Source organism: Lissotriton helveticus, chromosome 9 (assembly GCF_964261635.1).
Source record: "Lissotriton helveticus chromosome 9, aLisHel1.1, whole genome shotgun sequence".
NCBI lineage: Eukaryota > Metazoa > Chordata > Amphibia > Caudata > Salamandridae > Lissotriton > Lissotriton helveticus.
In genome coordinates, this window is record NC_136070.1 from 96437824 (window position 1) to 96461951 (window position 24128).

Sequence of the window (24128 nt, forward strand, 5' to 3'; positions counted from 1 at the left end):
TTCATTGGCTCCCTATTAAGGAGCGAGTGGATTTTAAAAGTTTGTGCATTGCTCACAAAGCCATTTATGGCATGGCGCCCGCATACATCAAAGATCGTGTGGCGGTGTACAGCCCAATGAGAACTCTCAGATCCTCCGACTCTCAACTACTGGTCTGCCCGCGGTACAAACTTGTTACCAAGGGAGGAAGAGCCTTCTCGGTGTTAGTTCCTCAGTTATGGAACTCACTACCTGAGTCGCTGCGCAGGGAAGAGAACCTCCTACGCTTTAGAAAGGGGTTAAAAACGCTGTTGTTCAGGAAGTCCTTGAGTGCCAACTAGGATAGTGGACGCTTTTCTCTGTGTTGCTAAAGTTGTTGTTTGTACCATCGATTCCCGAGCGCTTAGAGACCTGCAGGTGATTGGGCGCGTTACAAATCACAAATAACAATAACAATAACAACAAGCAGACGTTTAAATGGTGTTAGACTCTATCTTTTGAAAACGTTAACGTTTTACCTTTCATTTCCACAAATCTTGTAAGGCGGAGGTCTTTGGATATTTTTTTTTATTTTACAGAGTTTTATATAGCGCGAACTTGACCCGAATTGGGTTCCAGAGCTCTTTACATAGCAGCCATTGCATTACATGAGGACACATTCTTTTTTTTTTTTTTGTTTTGTTAGGCACGTGGAGATTAAGTGATGTGTCCAGAACCACAGACTGTTCAGCATCATTGCCAAGACTCGAACACAGTTCCGCAGATACGAGGTTGACCGCCCCTAGGTGTTAGGCCAACTCCTCTCCCCATAGACGACTGTAACGCGTCTTTCTGGGTATTCAACAAGGACTGTCAAAAAACCTCTGAGGTTGCAGTTTGCTGCAGTCTGGCTCTTGAAAACTCTTAGGAAATACGAATCTGCCAGCAAAGGGCTGAGAGAGCTTCACTGGTTGCTGATTAAAGAGCAGAGCTGCTTTTAAAGCACTCTGCCTGGCTCATAAAGCCCTGCATGGAATAGGGATAGATTATATAAAGGACAAAGTGTTATGGTACACTCCCAGTAGATGTCGGCAATCAGCTTCTGCTAAGGCCATGCTAGCACCCAAGGTTCCTGCAGCTTCTTGGGGTGGCAGAAGCTGTGCACATGCAACTGCTGCCTTGATATTAGGGGTGGGCGGAATTTGCATTGGCCCGCTACGCAAAGCTCCACGAAACGGTAAAAAATATCTGTGAGCACGCAAAAGTTCCGCGAACACGCGGAATTGCTTGTTCCGCCTGTTCGCGATGATTTTTTCCTGTCCGCGAACGCTGTTTGCGTGCTCGGGGAGAAATATCTTGCAAACACGCATTTTTAAAGTGCAAACAAGCAAATAATTCCACGAAGCCGAGGATCCCGAACTTTTGGCAACTACGCAGAACGCAAAATTACCTAAATTCCGTGAGCGGAATGGAATTTACCACCCAGGCCTACTTGATAAGGAATCAAATGCTTTTGCATCTTAGGTCCCAGCCAAACCTGTTGAGTTTTAGAAAACACCTAAAAATGTAGTTATTCTCATGCTGAAGCCTTAAATTGTTTCTGCTCTCATTTATTTCGTACTAAAGTCGCTAGCACCAAGACGCCTTCGGGCATTCGTCGCGCTTTATAAATATTAATTTATTCTAATCTTCGACTTTAAAGGGCTTATCTTTTGCAGTCTGCTCCCCTGAAAGCATTTCCCTGCCCTGGACAGGGATCTGGAACGGTGCAAGGTTAGGAATTGCTGCAGGGAGCATAGCGTTCTAAGCTGTGAATACAAAGTGCTGGACGGCCCTCGCCTTTCCCAGAATACCTCTGGACTGTATGTACCGCCTCCTCCTTCAGGACAGGCGGGAAAGGAGGGCAGCTGGCACATGCAGTGAAATGTCTAGCATATCTTGTGACCTGCGAGGCCTCGCCTCTTTCCTCCAACTTTACTGGCTGCCGCACAAGGCAGCTTCACTGGTGTGTGCTCCGAATCACAAATGAAATGAAATGAAATGATTCGTACTTGTAAAGCGCACTTATACTCATGAGTGTCTTGGTGCTATACGCATACCGCTGTGGAACCCTTCCTGGCGTTTCCCTGTGAAATGCCCACTCCTGGGCACCCCCAAGGTGAAACCAGGCATCCCAGCGCTGTTGGGGCCGTTGTGGAGATTAAGCAAGCTATTGCCCAGAGTCGCAGCGTGGGACCCATGGTTAGAATAGGCACCGAGGCGAGAATTATCAGGTCCGAGGAAATTGAGCCCGAGACCCGCCGAGGCGGGAATTGAACCCTGGTCCCGGGCCAGACCTCTGCATCAGGGTCTGCTGCTCTAACCACTGAGCCACACTTCTCCACTAACTTTCCTCTATCGGACATTATATGCGAAGGTCATCGCTTGGTCTTTGGCAAGAAATGTAGTATATCGTTTAAGAGACTTGTCACTCCAAACTACAGCACTCCTGCCTCCTTGCTTCATCAAGGCTTGCCTCACTACATTTGGGTTGTATCCTTACGCATATGCGTGCATAAGATAATACATCATGTAACTGTAGAATTGTTACGCCGCATAATTACTACTACTATTTCAACTTCAAGGCCACAGCCTCCAACCTCATGTTTCATGCGCTTCTAAATGGAGTAAAAATATGCTATTAAAGTGCTTATAGAGGGCAGAAACTATGGTAGCAGCTCTGTGCAGAAACAACATTTATTATTCAATAAGTTTCCTCTGTGATGTCGCGGTAGATGGTGTTTTTATTTATTGCAATCCATGCAAGTATTTGAACTAATTATATAGGACTAAAGTAATGTAACTACTCATTAAACTGCTTTTGTAATAATTGTTTTTTTTTGTACATTGGGCACTCATCTTACCCTTTTCCCTGCTCTTGCATACTGGTTATATTGATGTGCATAAGTAATCAGGAGATGGTACAGTAATACTTTAATAACCGTGTAATAAGTAACACTTGTGATTACTTTTGTTTTCTTGTTCTCAGTAATCGAGTTGCTTTTTCTCGATAACTTTATCAGCCGTGTTTCCAAAGACTAGTGCACTGTATTGTGAACATTCCTATTGTGAATGAAGATTGTTCACTTCTGCTTGTTGTGCAATCAAAGTAGCTAATTGACACCTCGTTCCCTCTGATTACTTCCAGGTTATGCAGCCTGACCCTGAAGAAGCTGTCCGTCATGAAGGAACTTGACAAAGAGCTGATCTCTGTCGTCATTGCGGTCAAAATGCAGGTAAAGCTTGTGCCTACAATGTATTCATTTATTTATTTTGAAGGTTTTATATAGCGCGAACAAGACTCTTGCGGGTATCGGAGCGCTTTGATGGCGACATTGTAACTATCCACTTCATCAGTCTGCATCTGTAGAAGCCCAGTAGGGGCCAAGACGCTAAAGAAAATGCTATGTTTTGGTTTGTCTAAGATCACACCCGGTGTCAGTGAGCACCTGGGACTTGAACCTGGAGGTTATAGTCCTGCACAGGTTAATAAATGAAGCGAGAAGGTCTGTGCTGAATTTCTTTCAGTGTCCAGCAGAGCTGGCGTGAGTAACCAGCAGGTTTACTGTGGGGATTCAAGTTCAGGCCTCCAGAATAAGATGCAATAATGGCGTTTGTAGTCCATATCCTATCTAGCAGCCATTCATATCTCAAGCCTGGAAATCTGTACTACACATGTATGAAACTCCAAATTTAGTCATGTATTTGTTATTGTAGAAAAACATTTTTCACCGTAAGCCTCGCCTAAATTGTACCTACCACTTGTAACTCTTTATTCACCTTCCTATATATGTCCAGTTTGATCTAGCATTTATTTTTTAGAGCAGCTGCCAGCATGACCTATTGTTGCTAATTCTTTGAAATCTACAGAGTGGGCTTTGGCTCCACACAACTGAGTAGACCTCGCTTAGGTTATCCTACTGGCTCTTTGGTGTATCATTACGCCTTCTTTGATTGCTTGCATTGAAATACATGAGGAACTATTTTACATTCCAAAAGTACTGTCAATAATCCACATTATAGTAATTGTCTCCTAAATGAATTGTATACATTAAGCAGTTCTTTTTAGGTCTCGCCTGAGACCGCACACGCACTGTCACTTACTAGACATTTTGTTTACTAACAAGGGGCTTTGAGCCAGCCATTTTTACCATTGTTCGGCTTCATGGTCACTTCCATTTTCTTGCTTCTCTTTGGTCAGTATGTGCTGGCTTCACTTCCTCTTCTCAGAGCCCCAGGATCAGTGCACTGCCGGGATGGGGAGAGAGAGCCCTCTGTGGAGCTTGAAAAAACTTAAGACGTGACTCTTCCAGCATCCCTCTGGTGGCCGGAAGTAGTCCTCTGTAGCTGTTGCTTTGGGGACCTAGGCTCGTGGGTGGCTCTGGCCAGCTGTCAAGGTACTATTGGGGTTCTAGCGTGGGGACACTCTGTAACCAGGTGCTCTATAAGCTGTATAATAATAAATGCAGGAGAATGGAGCATTGTTGGTGTCAGCGGTGAATCGGATTGACTTGCCATTGGTCGAAAGTTGTCGCTGAAATGTGTGCAAGTCCTTGTTGTGGTATAATCTGTTTCAGCTCTAAGCCAGGCATTACAAGTCTTCTTTCTTGTTTGATGGACAGAAATAGCAAGAGGACTTGCAAAAGCTAACAGAATTAGCCAGATCTGGGTCCGGTGCTGCTTGCGAGCAGAACTGCTGCTCTTTTGTCTGCTCCCACAAAAAATGTATAAGTGGGGATAGGGGCAGGGATGGTGCTCAAGTAGGCACAAGTAGCTAGTCTTCCCCCAAAAGATAAAAAAAGAAGTAATACAAAATAACACACACATTTCAGCCGGCTCCTCCTCAGAAGATCATCACGGACTAATTCCATCAACCTAAGTGCTTAAGCAGATCCTCACATAAGCAATTATATTTACATCTGTACTGGCCTAAAAATGTGTATGAGGCCTATATGACTAGTAGTGAGAGTGGTATTAAAGTTTTTCACACCACCATCCCCAATAACCTATCTGGCTGTGTTGATTGTCTATAGTTTGAACTCAGTTGCATTGATTGTGTAAATTATATCTATCAATTAAGTATTTGTATAGCGCGCTTATCACCCCCGGGCCTATCCAAGTGCTGAGGTTCCGACGGCCTTAGTCAAAGAGCCAGATCTTGTGCTCCTTCCTGAAGTCGGTGAGGGAGGGAGAGGTTGGGAGGTGGAGGTCTTCCAGGTCTTGGCGGCGAGGAAGAAGGAACGACCTCTGCTTTGACGGATGCATGGGACATGGGCGAGGAAGGCGGAGTCGAGTTGTCTGGCTGGTTGATGGAAGGTCAGGTGTTGGTTGATGTATGTAGGTCCAATGTTGTGGAGGGCCTTATATGCGAGCGCCGCCAGCTTAAACTGGCATCTCTTTTGGACGGAAGCCAGTGGATGCATCTGATGTGGGGGGTGATGCTAGTCCATTTGGGAAGGTTGAGGATGAGTCTGGCTGCGGTGTTCTGTATAGTCTCGAGTCATTTGAGGAGCGGTGTGTTGGTTCTGACATAGAGTGCGTTTCTGTAGTCGAGTCGGCTGGAAAGGAGGGCTTGAGTGAGTGCTTTCTTGATGTTGGCGGGAATCCATCTGTAGATCTTACAGAGCATGCAGAGGATGTGGAAGCAGGGGGAGGACACTGCGTGACTTCCCTTTTCACGGTGTGTTGGCTGTCAAGGATGATGCTGAGGTTGCCTGTGTGGTCTGCTAGGGTCGGTGTTGGTCCGAGAGAGTAAGTCGCCCCAGGGTGAGGTGTGGTTTCCGAAGATGAGCACTTTATCTTATCCGTGTTCAGCTTCGGGCAGTTGGACCTCACGCTGGTCACGGCGTTCCTGAAGTTGGATCTTGTGGTGGCAGGGTTTTCCATGAGGAAGAGGATGAGTTGGCATTATAAGATACTAATCACTGTGAATAAATATTCTTCACACCTGTTTCTCAAGGTAGGTCATGAACTTCTGCTTTTGATGACAAGACCTTGATTTTTGAGAATTTCACTTGGCAAACCTATTTAGTTTCTATTTTGCTGTAACTTTAGTGTTTTTTGCTTCTGTTAATAGACGGACTGGAAATTACTGTATACTTTATTAGAAGCACATTGCACGTTGATTCCTTAATGTCTCAAAGTGATTGCCAGCACAGGGAACAAAAATGTTTTGCATTTTCTGACTTTTTAGGTCTGACGTAGCCAAGACCTTTCGATTTTACTAAAATGATATGGAAGATATACTTAGACTTTCAGCCGCCTCTCTTCATCCATTGGTCTGTATCACTCACATTTTGTTTTGACCCACTACCCCAGACATCATGGGACAATGGATCAGCCTACTTAAGCCATTGGTTAACTTCACTTTCAGTGAGTGTATTTTGCACTTTCACAAAGAGCGTATCTGCACACAAGGTAGTTCCCTTCAGTCTCAGTGTTTTTCTTTTGACTTTATAATTCTTATTTTAGTGTTGCCTTTGTTTTTAGAGCCGGATGTGATAGCAGGACATGTTTGCTGTTACCAAAACACATTCCAGCCTTAAAAGTTCCTGTCTTCTGTCAATGGTGTTGTAAATTGCTTTTGGGGTGCCTTGTGTTTGTCTGATTACTGCTATTTCACAGCATAACAGATTGTGTCCATTTAAAACTGTTCTGTGTTAAGTTATGCCTCCTTTCCTTCTTAACATTTTTGTGTTTTTACTTCTTTTTCTTTCTTTCTCTTCTTTTCCTTCTTTCTTTTCGTTTCTTTCCCTTCTTTCCTTCCTTATTTTTTCTGGCCTTTTTTCTTTCATTCCTTCTTTCCTTCCTTTTTTCTTTCTTGATTGCCTTCTTTCTTTCCTGCCTTCTTTCTTTATTGCCTTGTTCTTTCCTCCTTTCTTTCCTTTTTCAATGCCTATTTTCTTTTTTCTTGCCTTCTGTTTCTTGCCTATTTTCTTCCTATCCTTATTTCTTTCTTTCCTTCTTTTTCTTTCCTTTCTTTTCCTATCCTGTTTTCCTTTTCTGTCCTGCTTTCTTTATTTCCTTCTTTCTTCTTTCTTACTTTCTTTCATTAGTTCTTCCCTTCTTTCCTTCTTTCCTTCGTCAAAGGTAAGATGCTAGCAGCCAATTCCAGATTGACTGCCACTTTTAGGGCGTTGTTAGCCAAGGCCTTTAGTTTTTCCTAAAATTATTTCTATAACCTAGTTATTTATAGAGGTTTTCAGCCAAATTTCATCCACTGGTCTGTGGTTGTGTCATTCACAATTGTCAAGAATCAATGTGTCCGCCCACTTCAGAAATTGGCTGACTTCACTGCGAGTTACAACACGCTGCCCTTTCACAAGGAGCACATCCAAACACACAAAACATATACCTTCAGTGACAGGGAGTACTACGCTTATGTGTGTGTGTGTGGTAGGGACTTTTATAGGATAGTACCCTTACCTCCGTTCCCTTGAAAAAAGATTCTCCTCAGCCTTTGACGAGGGGCCCGTCCACGATTAGAGTATGCTTTGGCGAGCGTGGGATGGCGGATGATGAAGCATGACACCCGGGGGGAGGTGGGGGGGGGGGGGGCTGGAGTCATCCTGTTACCTTTTATAAATGCTCCTGAAATAAATATTTCACCTGGAAAATGGGAACCATCCACACTTGAGGAATTCCTCACGAATTGGGTGGGTGAGCCTGAAATGCAGGCTTATGCTTTGTAAAGGGCAGGTTTGTTTTATTGTGGAATCATATTCTCATCTGATATATGCCGTGCGCATCCAAAGGGAGAATAATTGTGTGCTCCCTTGTGTGTGATTAGATGGTTTGCGTCTCTGAAACTAGGGTGCTAGCATGTGCTCTTTTGTGGTGTACGCTCAGCTAACACATTCCCTGTGCCTCTGAGCTAGGGTGACCAACCATCTGTAAATTTAACGGATAGTCCGTAATTTGGACCTCACGTCCGTAGTCCGTGAGGATCCCTTTTACGGACGCCTTTTGTCCGTTATTTTGAGCATTGCAGGGAACAGCACTGTTCCCTGCATGAAGCCATAGCACCCTAATGGGGCCGCCGTGCACTCCTCCTAGGAGCACAAGAGCCGCCCCACTCCGCCCATTGTCATTCTTTCTGAGGCTGATTGCCACATACAGAATGACAATAGACCAGTTTGGAGTGTTACTGCATGCGGTGGCCTCCTCTTGCCACAGTCTAGGGCAGCACATTCTGTCAGATGGAAGGAATGTGCAAACACGCCAATGCTGCTACAGAATCCAGTTCATGAAAAGAAGCTGGTGAAACAAGTTAAAAAGAAGGCGCTAGAGTTCTTTCAGTCTCATCATTTTAGAAAAGTACATTTCCCATATTATATTCAAAGAAGCCATAGTTGCTGCATTTTTATTTTATGCAACTAACAACCATTGACAAAGCCAATAGTTCTGGCTTTTTGTAGGTGTAACGTTACTTGTTGTGTTATATATCTGGTTGCAAAGACAGAAGAGGCAAAATACCAGTCCGCTGGCAGACTACGCTAAGCACAGATTTTTAAATAGGTGTTGTAAGCCATGCCCTTAATTACATCAAACACCCCCTTTGGAGATATCCCCCTTTTTTCATCCCTCTTAAACCCCTGGACACAACACCATGTCCGAGTCACCTCATGGCCTGGCACTGTGCATCATGCATGACTCATGACTCAGATTGCCTATGTGCAGGGACATAGTGAACCCTACCCCCACCCCTTGCTTTAGGAACTACAGCAAGGGTGACATTATTGATGGGCCTCTTCTGTATGCAACTCTGCAGACAAAGGCTCAGCACATAATTAATATGAAAAGGTGGGCGAGTGAGTAAGTGAAGGGATGGATGACTGGATGGATTAGTGAAAGGGTGAATGGATGAATGAATGTGTGAATGGATGGATTATCAGCGAAAGGAGGGATGGATGAGTGAGTGGATAGATGAGAGAAGGTAAATAAATGGATGGAAGGGTGGAAGGGTTTGTGGTTGGGTAAAAGGGTGGATGAATGAGTAAAAGGAAGGATAGATGAGTGAAAGGACGAATGATGGGTGAGTGAATGGTTGGATGGATGAGGCAAACGCTAGACAAACTAGCCCCCATGCGGGAATCGAGGAAAAAAACCACAAACGAGAAATGGTACACCCCTCACCTTAAGAAATTGAAAAAGGAATGCCAAAAAAATGAACATCTATGGAGACAGATGAAAGATAGTGAAGCGAGAGCAAACTATATTACCAAACGGAAACAATACATCTTGGCCATTAAAGACGCAAAAAAGGCGTATTTTACTCAACGCATTCATGAGAACAGCAACTCAGCAAAAGAACTGTTCAGAATAGTGAAGGAGCTTAGCAAACCATCCAGCACCTCACAAACCCTCACCCCCTCAACCGAGGCTTGCGAGCGCATCAGCACTTTCTTTTCCGATAAAATCAATAGAATATACTCCACCTTCACTCCCCTAAATACCCCTAGCAAGCCGGACAACCCTGGCGAGCACATAATGACATCAGAAAGACGCAACGACCAATTAGACTCAGGCAATACACCTCGTCTAACCGGTTTTCAACTACTCTCTGAAGAGGAGGTATTAGCGCTACTGAGCCCAATCAAATCCGGAGCCCCCTCGGACCCCTGCCCCCACTTCGTGTTTTCCAAAATCACTCCCACGCTCTGCCCCCTTGTCACCCAACTCTTCAACAAGTCGCTAACCACCGCTACCTTCCCTGAGGCCTGGAGACACGCCTCCGTGACCCCCCTCTTGAAGAAAGCAGGATCCGACATTTCTAATCCAGAGAACTACAGACCTATCTCCCAGCTTCCCTATCTCTCCAAAGCCTTGGAGAAGTCGGTCAATATACAACTGACCCGGTATCTGGAAGATAACTCTCTCCTGGATCCATCTCAAACCGGCTTTAGAGCTAACAATAGCACCGAGGCATCGTTGCTGGCAGTGTCGGACAGTATCAGATGCTCCACTGATCAAGGGGGATCGGTGGCACTGATACTGCTCGACCTGTCAGCGGCGTTTGATACGGTTTCCCACGACTGCCTGCTAAACACACTCCTGAGTAAAGGAGTGCAATCAACAGCACTGAACTGGATTCGATCCTTCCTGAGCAATCGTACCCAGGCAGTGCCTATGGGTCAGTTCCACTCAAAACCCAACACCATCGGCTGTGGGGTCCCCCAGGGGGCCTCATTGAGCCCCACTCTTTTCAATGTCTATATTTCATCACTGGCCGACATTGGAAGGAAGTGGGGCATTGGCATATGCTCTTATGCTGATGATACACAGCTGATGGTGGTAATGGATGAAGGGCCTGAGACAACAAAGAAAAAGCTTCACGACTGTCTCTCCGAGATGGCCCAATGGATGCACAACCACTGCCTAAAATTAAACGCCGGCAAATCGGAGATTCTCTTGTTCGGGGGAGCCAAACTCATATGAGACGCCACATGGTGGCCACCCACACTAGGACCGGCCCCCACTCCAAAACAACACTCGAGAAACTTGGGGATCATCATGGACGACGCCCTGTCCATGAAGGACCACGTCCGATCACTCTGGGGCAAAGGTTTTGCCATACTCAAACTTCTCTCAAAGATATTCCCCTGGATACCCCTGGATTGCAGACGCTCAGTCACCCAAGCCCTGCTGGTTAGCCGCCTGGACTATGGCAACGCATTATTCGAGGGGATGAACGAACAACTCTTCTCCCGCCTTCAGGTCTTGCAAAACCAGGCGGCCAAACTGGTCTGCAATAAAGGCAAGCGAGACTCGGCATCGGAATGCCTAAAGAAACTTCATTGGCTACCGATGCGCCAGAGAGCTCCCTTTAAACTACTAAGTCACACGCACGGAGCTCTTCACAAAACTGGCCCCACAATTCTCCAAGGGAGGATCGACTTCTACGTTCCCAACAGGAATCTACGATCAAGTCAATCAGCTCTGGCCAAACCTAAGCGTATTTACAAAGTCAGAACAGGTGGCCGCGCCTTTTCCTACCTGGCAGCCAGAAGATGGAATGACCTACCTTCCGACCTTAGACACACCACAAACTATCTTCAGTTTCGACAAAAACTGAAAACCCACCTTTTCCCTAAAACATAACCCTTCCCTAAAACATAACCCCCCAGCAATACCTCAGTAGTCTCTCTTGGTTCACAGCGCCGTGATATCCCTTGGGATGAGTGTCGCTTTATAAATACCGAAAATAAATAAATAAATAAAGGATTGATGGATGAGTGAAAGGATGAATGAGTGATGGGGTCAATGGATTGATTCATGAGTGATGGGTGGGTGGATGGATGGAAGGAAGGATGGCTAAGTAAAAGGGTCAATGGAGGGAGAAATGGAGGATGGATGGATGACTGAAAAGGTGAATGGCTGGAAGGATGAGTGACTAAGTGGAATGTTGAGTAAGTGAAAGGATGGCTGGATGGGTGAGTGAATGGATGGGTGGAAGAGTGGCTGGATGAGTACGGATGGAGTGAAAGTGTGGATGGAGGGATGGATGAGCGAAATGATGGATGGAAGGCTACATGATGGATAGGTTTGCAAATGGATGAATGTTTGTGTTGGAAAGGCGACCCCGGGGGAGGCAGAAGATGTCTGACTGACCACCCCTAGGTCCACCTCTCCGTCAAGAAGTAGCCGAGCGTTACCGAGAGGCCTCCTGGGTGAGGGCCCTCTCCTAGGATCGTACAGCAGAGTAACCACAACACTACAAATGGACACCACACCAGAGGTCGAGTTCGTAAGCTTTATCAGGAAATAAAGGTTGCTGGTTCTCAGCGATATGTACAAGTAGATCGAGGGGTCTGTAAAGTCTCGTAAAAGGGTCAGGGTAGCGGGACAGTCTCGGTTGGGGTGCAGGAAGGGATACCCTGCACACAGCTCTCAATCCTCGAGCCGGGGGTTCCGAGAGGTCGAGCCGCGGCAGCGCCAGCCGGCTTTCAAGATGGTTCGGCAAAGGTGGGCCGCGGCAGCGCCAGCAGGCTCTCAAGATGGTTCGGCAAAAGGTCGGCCGCGGCAGCGCCAGCAGGCTCTCAAGATGGTTCGGCAAAGGTGGCCCGCGGCAGCGCCAGCAGGCTCTCAAGATGGTTCGGCAAAGGTGGGCCGCGGCAGCGCCAGCAGGCTCTCAAGATGGTTCGGCAAAGGTGGGCCGCGGCAGCGCCAGCAGGATCTCAAGATGGTTCGGCAAAGGTGGGCCGCGGCAGCGCCAGCAGGCTCTCAGGGTATCCTCAGGTTACAGGGAAAATGAGTTCTTCTGGTGTCTGCCGTGACAGCGTCAGTAGGGCTTTCCAGTCCAGGATACAACTGACGTACTACTCCGGGGCTGGCCCAGATATAGGACTGGAGTCCTTTGATGTCCGGACCCTCGCGCCTGGGGGCCAGAGGGGCCGGGAAGATGGTGTCCAGACACCCAGTAGGGGGGTGGAGCCAGCACCCAGGGATGCCGGGGGCGATCGATACCAGGCGTCCGGGGACGGCTGGGGGCCCATCGAAACTCCCCTTCCTCCGGGATCTGTCGAGTGGCCACTCGACCACCTGGGTAGATCTTGGCGCCTCGATGTCGGAGCTTCGCTGGGGCCTGGGCCGGGGCCGCGTGTTCGTGACGTGGTGGGCCCAAGATGGAGTCGGGCGAGGCCTCGTGCTCAGGACGTGATGGGCCCACGATGGAGTCAGGCCGGTGTGGTGGCCCGTGATGGTAACCGGACCGGTAGTGTTGGTGCGTGCAGGATCGGGCGGAAGGGGCCGCCCGAGGCTCTGTGGAGGGCCGATGTCGTCCGGGGCCCGCCATGCGGGAGGGGTAGGACCACGCCATGAGGTCTGGTCCAACACGCGTCCCCCCCCAGCTGAAGGCAGGGGAGAGTCACCCATCTTCTTGGGGGTTCTCCTCGCCGAGGCGGAAGAATCGGGACAGGCCGTCAGCATTGGCGTGGTCGTTGCCGGGGCGATGCTCCACAGTGAAGTCCATCCCTTAGAGGGAGATGGACCATCGCAACAGTTTCGGGTTTTCTCCCCGCATCTGCATCAACCACCGCAGAGGCCGGTGGTCGGTCTGGAAGTGGGTGCCGAAGAGGTAGGGCCGGAGCTTCTTTAGGGCCCACACGACGGCGAAGGCTTCCCTCTCGATGGTGCTCCATCGCTGTTCTCTGGCCAGCAGCCGCCGGCTGATGAAGGCAACGGGAAGGTCGGCCCCTTCAGGGTTTACTTGGGAGAGGACCGCCCCAATGCCGTGCTCTGAGGCGTCGGTTTGGACCACAAACTCTCGGCTGTAGTCGGGGGCTTGGAGCACAGGGACGGTGCACATAGCGGTCTTTAGGGTGTCGAAGGCTACCTGGCACTCGGGGGTCCAGTGCACCCTTTGTGGTAGTCTCTTTGAGGTCAGTTCTGTGAGCGGCCTCACAATGCTCCCATAGTTTTTGATGAAGCGCCGATAGTATCCAGTGAGCCCCAGGAAGGCTCGGACGGCGGTCTGGGTGACCGGGGGCTCCCAGGCCTGGATAGCGTCAATCTTTGGCTGGAGGGGAGCCACCTGGCCGCTCCCTACTTGGTGTCCCAGATAGGTCACGGACCCTTGGCCTATCTGGCGCTTGCTGGCCTTTATTGTCAGTCCGGCCCGACGGAGGGCCGTCAGGACCTCCCGGAGGTGGGTCAGGTGCGCATCCCAGTGGAGGCTGTACACCGCAATGTCGTCTAGGTAGGCGGCGCTAAACTCTTCTAGCCCGGCCAGCACCCTATTCACGAGTCTCTGGAAGGTGGCCGGGGCGTTTTTCATGCCGAAGGGCATCACCTTGAAATGGTAGTGGCCATCAGGGGTCGAGAAGGCTGATCGCTCTTGCGCTCCAGGTGTGAGGCCGATCTGCCAATACCCGGCCGTGAGATCGAAGGTGCTGAGATACTTTGCAGCCCCCAGGCGATCGATCAGTTCATCCGCCCGGGGGATGGGATGGGCGTCGGTCCTGGTGACTGCATTCAGCCCCCGGTAGTCAACACAGAACCGGAGCTCCGGGGGCGTGCCGGGGGCGGCGGCTTTAGGGACCAGGACAACTGGGCTGGCCCACGGACTGTTGGAGGGTTCGACTACCCCCAGCGCTAGCATCTTGGCCACCTCGGACTGGATGCAGGCCCGCACTCGGTCGGGCACTCGGAAAGCTCGGTGTCTTACAGGCGGGCTGTCTCCAGTGTCCACATCGTGGACACACCACCGGGTGACTCCAGGAGTGAGGGAAAACAGAACTGCAAACTGCCCCAGCAGCTGCCGGCAGTCATGGTGCTGTTCTGGGGTCAGGGTGGAGGAGAGCATGACCCCTTCGATGGAGCCGTCCTTCTCAGTGGTGCTCATGAGATCTGGCAGAGGTTCGGAGTCGTCTTCAGCTCCGTCATCGGTCGCTAACAGCAGACCTAGTTCAGTGCGGGCAAAGTGCGGCTTGAGCCGGTTAGCGTGTAGAACCCGGAGGGGGTTCCTGGGGGACTCCATGTCCACCAAGTAAGTGATGGAGCTCTTGCGCTCCACCACCTTGAAGGGCCCCGTCCATTGGTCCTGGAGGGCGCAAGGTTCAACCGGGGGACATGACCAAGACCTGCTGGCCCGGCTCGAATTCGATGGACGAGGCGTTCCGGTCATACCAGCATTTCATCTGCTCCTGACTAGCCTCCAGGTTGGCTTCGGCCAGTTCCGGGAACTTCCGAGTTTGGTTGCGGAGGGTCAGAAGGTACTGGTAGACATCTGGTGGAGCACCTCGGACAGCCGTCTCCCAGCCTTCTTTGACCAGGCTGAGGGGGCCTCGGACCGGGTGCCCATACAATAGTTCGAAGGGGCTGAACCCCAGGGACTTCTGGGGTACTTCGCGATACGCAAACAGGAGGCAAGGCAGCAGAACATCCCATTTGCGTCGTAGTGGCTCCTCTAGGCCCTTGATCATTCCCTTCAGTGTTCGGTTAAACCGCTCCACAAGTCCATTCCCTTGGGGGTGATACGGGGTGGTGAACTTATATGTGACCCCGCACTGTTGCCACAGGGATCGCATATACTTGGAGATAAAGTTTGTGCCCCGATCACTCACGACTTCTCGGGGGAAGCCGACTCTGGAGAAGATCCCCATTAGGGCTCGGCCTACTACTGGGGCCGTGATGGTTCGGAGGGGGATGGCTTCCGGATAGCGGGTGGCATGGTCCACCAGAACGAGGATGAAGCGGTGCCCTTGAGAGGTGCGGGGGTCCAGGGGCCCCACGATGTCTATCCCCACTCGCTCGAAGGGGGTGGTGACCACGGGAAAAGGCTGGAGCGGGGCTTTGACTTTCCCCCCGCTCTTCCCGCTGGCTTGACAGGTCGGGCAGGTTCTGCAGTGAATATGCACATCGTTGCGCATTTTCGGCCAGTAGAAATGGGTCACCAGGCGGCTGTAAGTTTTGTCCTGCCCCAGGTGCCCGGCGAGGGGCACATCATGTGCTAAGTTCAAGAGGAAGTCTCTAAATCGGAGGGGAACGACCAGCACCCGGCTGGCCCCTAGTTCGGCAATCTTCTGCTCACTGTAGAGAAGGTCGTTGTCCCAATAGACCCAGTGGGACCCCGCAGGGTCTCCAGCGGCTTGAGTGGCGGCTTGTCGTCGGATTCCCTCGAGGGAGGGACAGGTGCTCTGTTCTTGTCGGAATTGTTCGCGGGTGGGGCCACTTTCTTGGCGCCATTGAGCTAGTTCTGGAAGGTGGCCGAGCTCGGTGATTTCTTCATGGCTGGGCCCCTGGGGGCCGGGTTCAGGGTCGGCGTCCTCGGGGACGGCGGGCGGTAGAGGTGCGGGCCACTCCGGCTCCTCGATCGGGGCTTCCTCCGTTGGGGTGGAGGCTCGGGCGGACATGGAGCGGGTGGTCGCACAGACCCACTCGGGAAGGCCTAGCATCCCCAGATGCTCTCTCCGCTCTACGCCGGCCCAGAGGGAACTTTCCAGGTCGTTCCCGAGGAGGCAGTCCACGGGGGCATCGTCTCGGACAGTCACTTTCAGCATGCCCGACACCCCTCCCCACTCGAAGGGGATGCGGGCCATCTGGCACAAACTCTCAGAGTTGTCCGCCGACCGTACTGGGCACAAGACGTTGGGAAGAATTTGTTCGGGGGTCACCAAGTGGCAGCAGACCGCCGTCACGCTGGCTCCAGTGTCCCGGAGGGCTTCGGCCCGGCGTCCATTGATGGTGACCCATTGGCGGTATTTCTGGGTGTTACCTGGGATCGGGTCTCGGGGGATCATGTCTCGATCACCCAGGCATGCTAAGATCATAGCGGCGGGCTCCCACTCGGCCTGCTCGGTGTCATCGCCTTCTTCTTCGCCTCCCTCTGCACTCAGGGCGGCGGCCGCGATCTGGCGGCTCGGGGGACCGGTGGTGCCGGGTCGCTGGTTCATCGGGCAGAGAGGGTCGTTCGCATAATGGCTCTGTCGCTGGCATCTGTGGCACGTAACATTCGGGCGGGGCCCGGGTCTTGCTGGGGGGCCCCCCCTTCGACCCAAGGATGGCGACGTGGAGGTAGGGGATGACCCCGTGGGGGTGTCTCGGCCCCTGCTCTGGCCTCCTCCGCCGCCTCGTGGTCGGTGGTTCCCCGGGGATCCCCGGCCGTAGTCTCCCATCGGACTCCGGGGAACTCGGGTGCTCACCCATCTATCCGCCTCGACAGCGAGTTTCCGGGGCTCTGTCAATTTGCTGTCGAGGAGGTGCTGCCGGAGTTCGATGAAGCAGTTATTGGAAAGATGTTCCCATAGAATGAGGTCGACCAACTGCTGGTAGGTGGTGACCTGGCAGCCTCTGATCCACCCTTCGAAGGCTCTGCTGTAAAAGTTCACGTACTCCACCCAAGTGGTACCGGGGATTTTTTTACAGTCTCGGAATCGCTGCCGGTACATTTCGGGGGTGAGTCCGTAGCGAGTGAGGAGGGCGGTCTTCATGTGTTCGTACGAGGTCATCTCGGTGTCTGGGAGCTCTAGCAGGGCGTCTCTCCCCTCGTTGATGAACTTTCCCCATAGGCCGGCGCCCCAGTCTTTGAGGGGTACTCGATGGGCGGTCATGGCGACCTCGTAGGCTTTGAACCACTGTTGGATGTCGTCGTTCTTATAGTATTCTTTGACGACCTCCTTGGGTATGTGCACCTTCGTGTCCACCGGCGGGGGTGAGGTCTTGCCCCCGGAGGTGCCGGTTTCGTTTGTCTTGGCCTTGATTTCTAGTTCTTTGAGGCCGCGCTCATGCTCGAGCATGAGTTTCTTTTCTTCGAGGTCTCTTTGTCTTCGCCTTTCTTCTAGGTCTCCTTCCAGCCGTAGTTGCTCGAGGGCTAATTTCCTTTCTGCCAGCTGTATCTCTCCTTCTTGTCGGAGTCGGGTGAGCTCCAACTCGTGGAGCCGGTTCCTCTCTCGTGCTCGGGCGTCTTCGTGGGAGAGGCCCATGTCTAGGTTTGCGGGTCTTTCCCCCGCTGGGTTCGCGTCGGTCTCCGGGCATCCGTTCGGGCCCGGGTTGTCTTCATTCTGGGGTGGCGCGTTATCGGCGTCCGCCCAGGCTTGCAGGGCCGATTTAAAGTCCTCTTTGGTGTTGAGGCCCGTGGTAGAGATGCCTAGGTCCTTGCAGAATTGTTTTAATTCCTTGTGGCTGTAATCTTCCATCTTTTCTTTCTGGAATTCCGCAGTCGGTCTGGTTTCCTGAGTAGTCATGGTTGCGGTGTGTTTTTCTCGGTAGTGAGTGAATTACTCTCTGTACGATCTGCGTCGGCTCGGATCCCGTCGCCTGCCACCAATGTTGGAAAGGCGACCCCGGGGGAGGCAGAAGATGTCTGACTGACCACCCCTAGGTCCACCTCTCCGTCAAGAAGTAGCCGAGCGTTACCGAGATGCCTCCTGGGTGAGGGCCCTCTCCTAGGATCGTACAGCAGAGTAACCACAACACTACAAATGGACACCACACCAGAGGTCGAGTTCGTAAGCTTTATCAGGAAATAAAGGTTGCTGGTTCTCGGCGATATGTACAAGTAGATCGAGGGGTCTGTAAAGTCTCGTAAAAGGGTCAGGGTAGCGGGACAGTCTCGGTTGGGGTGCAGGAAGGGATACCCTGCGCACAGCTCTCAATCCTCGAGCCGGGGGTTCCGAGAGGTCGAGCCGCGGCATCGCCAGCCGGCTTTCAAGATGGTTCGGCAAAGGTGGGCCGCGGCAGCACCAGCAGGCTCTCAAGATGGTTCGGCAAAAGGTGGGCCGCGGCAGCGCCAGCAGGCTCTCAAGATGGTTCGGCAAAGGTGGGCCGCGGCAGCGCCAGCAGGCTCTCAAGATGGTTCGGCAAAGGTGGGCCGCGGCAGCGCCAGCAGGCTCTCAAGATGGTTCGGCAAAGGTGGGCCGCGGCAGCACCAGCAGGCTCTCAAGATGGTTCGGCAAAGGTGGGCCGCGGCAGCGCCAGCAGGCTCTCAGGGTATCCTCAGGTTACAGGGAAAATGAGTTCTTCTGGTGTCGGCCGTGACAGCGTCAGTAGGGCTTTCCAGTCCAGGATACAACTGACGTCCTACTCCGGGGCTGGCCCAGATATAGGACTGGAGTCCTTTGATGTCCGGACCCTCGCGCCTGGGGGCCAGAGGGGCCGGGAAGATGGTGTCCAGACACCCAGCAGGGGGGTGGAGCCAGCACCCAGGGATGCCGGGGGCGATCGATACCAGGCGTCCGGGGACGGCTGGGGGCCCATCGAAACTCCCCTTCCTCCGGGATCTGTCGAGTGGCCACTCGACCACCTGGGTAGATCTTGGCGCCTCGATGTCGGGGCTTCGCTGGGGCCTGGGCCGGGGCCGCGTGTTCGTGACGTGGTGGGCCCAAGATGGAGTCGGGCGAGGCCTCGTGCTCAGGACGTGATGGGCCCACGATGGAGTCAGGCCGGTGTGGTGGCCCGTGATGTTAACCGGACCGGTAGTGTTGGTGCGTGCAGGATCGGGCGGAAGGGGCCACCCGAGGCTCTGTGGAGGGCCGATGTCGTCCGGGCCCGCCATGCGGGAGGGGTAGGACCACGCCATGAGGCCGGGTCCAACAGTTTGGATGTAGATGGGATTACTTTTATGCTATGGTGCGACCTCCTCTAATGTGTCTGTAAAACGTACCTTTTGTCCCAAAGTTTTGTCCTGAATTTTGACCTCCTGTCCTGAATTTTTGTCCTGAATTTTTACACTCACCGTCCTGAATTTTTACACTCACCGTTCTGAATTTGACCCATGCCACCCCACTTTGAGCCAAGGGAGCTTGCCGCGTCGGGTCATTTGTCGCGTGTGGTGATCTTACACATGCCATGTGCCTCAGAAAGGATCGTGAAACACTGTGCCCCCCTGTCTCGTGTTCACACCTGAAACCCGCCACGTGCCTCTGAAAGGCGGGATACCCCGTGCTCACTGGTCATATGTTTCTCACCTAATAGGTGACTTTGGCCCACGAGGGGCGCCGAGAGCGTGTGCTCCCTTGCGGTGCCGCATGCACTGGGAAGGGCGGGAAGAGTGTGTTTTTCACCAGGCTCACATGTCGCTCGCTTGTAGCTTGCCCCGAATATTTAAAAGGGCTCCAATTACTAGATCTGGGTCACTCTCCACCTGTCGGCAGGGATTGTCAACATGTTTTCTCGCTCTGACTGCTCACAGCACGTGCAGGCTCACGCTGCTGCCCTGAATTGTTCAGAACGAAGGAAATATGAACCAACATATTACAAAACACATTTATCCGACAAGTTGATTTAATAGTATTATCGCTTAATGCGCAGTAGACTGTCATTAGGCGGAACTCCAGGTTTCTTTCTAAACCAAGCCCTTTATTAACTGATACTTTTTGTTTTGCTTGCTCACCTGATTAAGGTTTCGTGAATTATTACACCGGTCTGCTCCGTGCTTCATTTCTACAGCCACAAATGAACTTTGTCGCTTTCACCGCTAAAGCTGTTATTTTGTTTTTGGTGAACGGAAGTGGGTCACTGGTGCTTTCCTGGTGGGTGACGTTTTTGTTCGAGAATAATGAAACCCAAGCGGGGTGGCCCATTTCTCAAGCCGTGAAAGAGATATTGTTAGTTACAGGCTAAGGTTAATCCTGCCCTGTTCCTCCTGCCAAGAGAGAAAATGAAAGTCTTTAATCCTCGTGGTCCCCGTGTTTACAAAACCTCGGGGTCGGCTGGGGACCTGGTTTCCTGCTGGACTGGTCTGGGGCAGTGAGACGCCCTGGGACACGTTGTAGGTTGGGATGCTCTTGCAGGCCGCACGGGGCCAGACATGCGTGCTGCGCTCCAGCTGTGATGGCGATGGGTATTCTCGGTACAAGGGTGACCTCTGCAGGCGAAAGTCATACTGCAGCGCAACTAAATGTTTTAAGCCGGGGAACAAGCCCATGGGGTGGTACACGTTTCTTTCAGCAGGCCAGCCGCCGAAGTGCATAAAAAAGACCAGCATTAAAAAAAAAAAAAAGACAAGCATTTGCAATGCAATAGGTCTCGCATTTATGTGAATTTGAGATATTGGCATTGTAAATGACAATGCCTTTTTTATGTTTTCGGTTTTAAAACATAAATACAAGGCATTGTCATTTACAATACTAATAGCAAATGCGAGACCTGTTGCGTTACAAATGCTTGTTTATCTTCTCAGTGAGACTGTTTCAAACTGTCCTCCTGCAGGAATGCTTTTATAAGTTATTACCTATTCAGAGAAGGTGGGGAGGTGCCAAGGTGGGTTGGGAGATGGCAAACTAGGTGGGCTACAAACCCTGGTGGACCGTACATGTTTCACCAAGGTGTCAAGTGGTTATATGCACCAGGCTGCCAGGGCACTCGAGGGCCCACCGGTATAATACACTGCTTAGCAACTGCCTTTTACCTGACAGTACCTGACGTGCCTGTACAGTACCTGAGAATTGTGCTGAGGGTAGAACCATGGCATCTCTTTACATTTTACGGAGATTGCAGTAAATGCCGGGATGGCATATTTATTAAAGCGCTATATGCCACCTAAGTGAGCCTTCACAGTGCTTTAGAACCACCTAAGTGAAGGGGTTTGACCTTGGGGTATGTTTCGAAACCGAAATGCTTAGTCTGGGGAAACCTGATTTTATCATGACACGCTTTAGTAGCTGCTTCCAGCTTTAAGGAACAGCCCAACTCTGGACTTTTATCTTGAAGTGTATGTATCTTTGTAGATATGTGCGCCTGCAGGGGGGATAGGGGGGGTGGAAGCATTTGCAATGCAATAGGTCTCGCATTTATGCAAGATTAAGCTATTGGCATTGTAAATGACAATGGCTTTTATTTACGTTTAAAAAAAACAAAACATAAATAAAATAATTGTCATTTACAATGCCAATAGCTCAAACTCGAGTAAATGTGAGACCTATTGCATTGCAAATGCTTGCTTGTAATTCTGAAGTGTGATGGAAACATTTTTTTAATAGGATAAAAACAAATCAAGACACTTGGCTATATACACATGATAATTAATCGCTGAAACCCGATATACACACATTGTGGTTTGTGTACTATATAGTTCTATCAGTAAAACTGCATGTCTGTGCAAATGTAATGGCTATTTCAATGGGACATGTAATGTGTGTTAATGACAGTGCGCTACCACACCATGCTATAGTAATATATTTATGACAGTGTGCTCCAAAATGCACCATACTGCACCCCACCACTTTCCCACTGAATGGGCGTGGCTCATTTGCTTCACTTGTTCTTTGTGTGACGTTTGGATTCTTTACAATCCCTGTGACTTTAGTGATGCAACATAGATGGCGGCACCCACACTTTAGAAATTGTTCCAGCACCACTGCCTACCCCTCTGTAAAGCAGTTTCTGTTTCGTGACCATCCCCTTAGAATATCAGTGCTCTCCGGAAGCATAAGCCTCTTTTCACAGATGCCTGTCGTTTAGTAAGACTCCGGGAAATAATTTGGAGGAAAAAGAACAGAACTAGTCAGCCCTGATTGTGTCCTGTCGCACGTTACATGTCAAAAATCTTCATTATTTACACTCATTTGAGTGCCAAGTGTTTTAGACTGCAAGTGCAGTAGAAAACCCAGGGAGTGGCAGGAGCTACTTTGTACTAAACTTAAACAAGAAAATAAAAATCAGGTTATTAAAAAAAAAAGTTATTATTTGTAGTTTGTCTGATCTCATTTGCTGCAGAAATGTCATCCTCCTTTGCAGGGCGAAAGGTGGGACTTCTAGAAGATTTAGATTGGCTTGTGAGGCATTTAAAAACTGACAAGGGTTTTTAGAATAAGGAGAAATTCTGGGCGCTCTGCTTATGTTTAACGCTTACGTAGTGTGAAAGCTATGTTTAAGATGGTGGTGCAATAAGGCGAGGGGATAAGCCCTATAACCCCTCAGCGATGTGTGTTGACAGAACAACACACTGGACTAGAACAACAAAAAAGCCTGCTGCACTCAACAAAAGGAATAGAATCATCGAATGTGTCGCGATGGACACCTTAATGTTCAAATTTGTAGCTGCTGCCGGTTGCTGTGCGAAGAATCAGTGTTCCGGGTGGCAGCAGCAATACAGAAAACAGACTCTCCACATCGGAGCTACGAAACTTTGGGAGCCCCCGTACTCCCGCTATTATCATTGATTGACTTGCTGGACCTCAATACTTAATACTTACTCTAAAGAGTACCAATCTTTCGACCTTTGTGGAAACGTCCATACTGCCTAAACCTTCGAATCTTGGCAACAAAGAACCAGCATAGAGGTTTCATCTTTGGATCCGCATCTTTACCACACGGATTTCCCCACTCAACCTGGTCTCGAGCCGGGTCGGAATTATCACCGGCTTAGCGACCTTTTGTGCGCTACCTCATAGCTTCAGCCCTGAGGAGTCGCGGAATTACATTCCCATGCGACGAAACACGTGTCGGCTGGTTACAAAGACTATTAAATGAAGACATTTCCCAAAAGACATTTGCATTTTCCTTGACAGCTACAAATTTGAACATTAAGGTGTCCATCGCGACACATTCGATGATTCTATTCCTTTTGTTGTGTGCAGCAAGCTTTTTTGTTGTTCTTGTGAGGCATTTACACCTTCCCTGCTGTGTGCCAGGGCTGATTGTGTACTCACAACATTTTACTCGACGCTAGTGGGGTGTCCTTGCCCTCGTACTGATGGGCTGTACTGTACTGTAAGCTCTTACATGGTCCATGTGTGCAACTGATGCAAATCTTTCTCCTGTTCTCTCACAGGGTTCCAAGCGGATACTGAGGTCCCATGAGATCGTGCTGCCCCCCAGTGGACAAGTGGAAACAGACCTGGCACTAACGTTTTCACTGCAGGTAACTAGTATGTTTCTTTTCTCCCCAAACATTTACTTTGCCTTCCCAAAGGGGTGGTTTATGTCTCACCCTCAGGTTACACAAATCGCAAGTTTGCGACGAATGACTGCGTAGAAGTGAGATGTTCTTGCAGGGGCGCGCCACAGACCAGCTGGCCAGATGTTGGTGAAGCTGGGAGCAAAGAAGGAAGCAGGCTCCAGGCACAAGCACCTTAGAGATGCGAGTTACCTCAATTTTCAAAGCATTAGAAAAATAATGTAGGGAATCGGTCGCGAGTTGTTATACAATGAGCATTCTCCCAAGTACATGGTTTCTAATACCCAACAATTAAGTCGTTCCACCATCTGGCGCCGGTCCAGCCATCCTTCGTCATCGGTATAGTTTGTGGCGTGGGTACTCACAAACATTTTCCGATGGGCCACAAAGTTTAGTCTATGGTGTGCTCGAGGGCTGCATTGATGCCAGCACAGTGGGACTTTGTGGTGGGCGGGGGACTTTAGTAGGCATAGGGGAAGTTATCATGGTGTTGAGGGGGGTTCATGGAGTTATTTTGAGGGTTTCATTCTATACTGTGTGCTAAATAAAGCCCCTAGCCTCTAGAAGAATCATAGATCTCACAATACTGTGTTATGCTGCAGCCGAATCACTGTAACTCTACCGCACCCTGGGGTAAGCCTTCTCTGCTTGCTATTGCTACCATGGGAGAGTCAAGTTTAAAAAGGAAGTAACTTGATTCCTTGTATTGGAATGAAATAGAATTACACAATGTGAAACCAGAAACCGTATCATCAGTTCCAGCATACCCACTTGACTAAATTGTGTGATCCTATGC

At 50.3% G+C, this 24128-nt stretch overlaps 1 protein-coding gene across 8 annotated transcripts in view; it reads left to right on the plus strand.

Moving 5' to 3' along the window:
- The window catches only part of PACS2 (phosphofurin acidic cluster sorting protein 2), a 489949-nt gene that overhangs the window by 353957 nt on the left and 111864 nt on the right, over positions 1-24128 (plus strand). For all 8 annotated transcript variants that reach the window (XM_078659551.1, XM_078659553.1, XM_078659554.1 and 5 more), the window contains exons 2-3: positions 3146-3233; positions 23207-23296. In XM_078659551.1, the coding sequence (XP_078515677.1) occupies positions 3146-3233; positions 23207-23296 (178 nt within the window). The remainder of the gene's footprint in view (positions 1-3145; positions 3234-23206; positions 23297-24128) is intronic.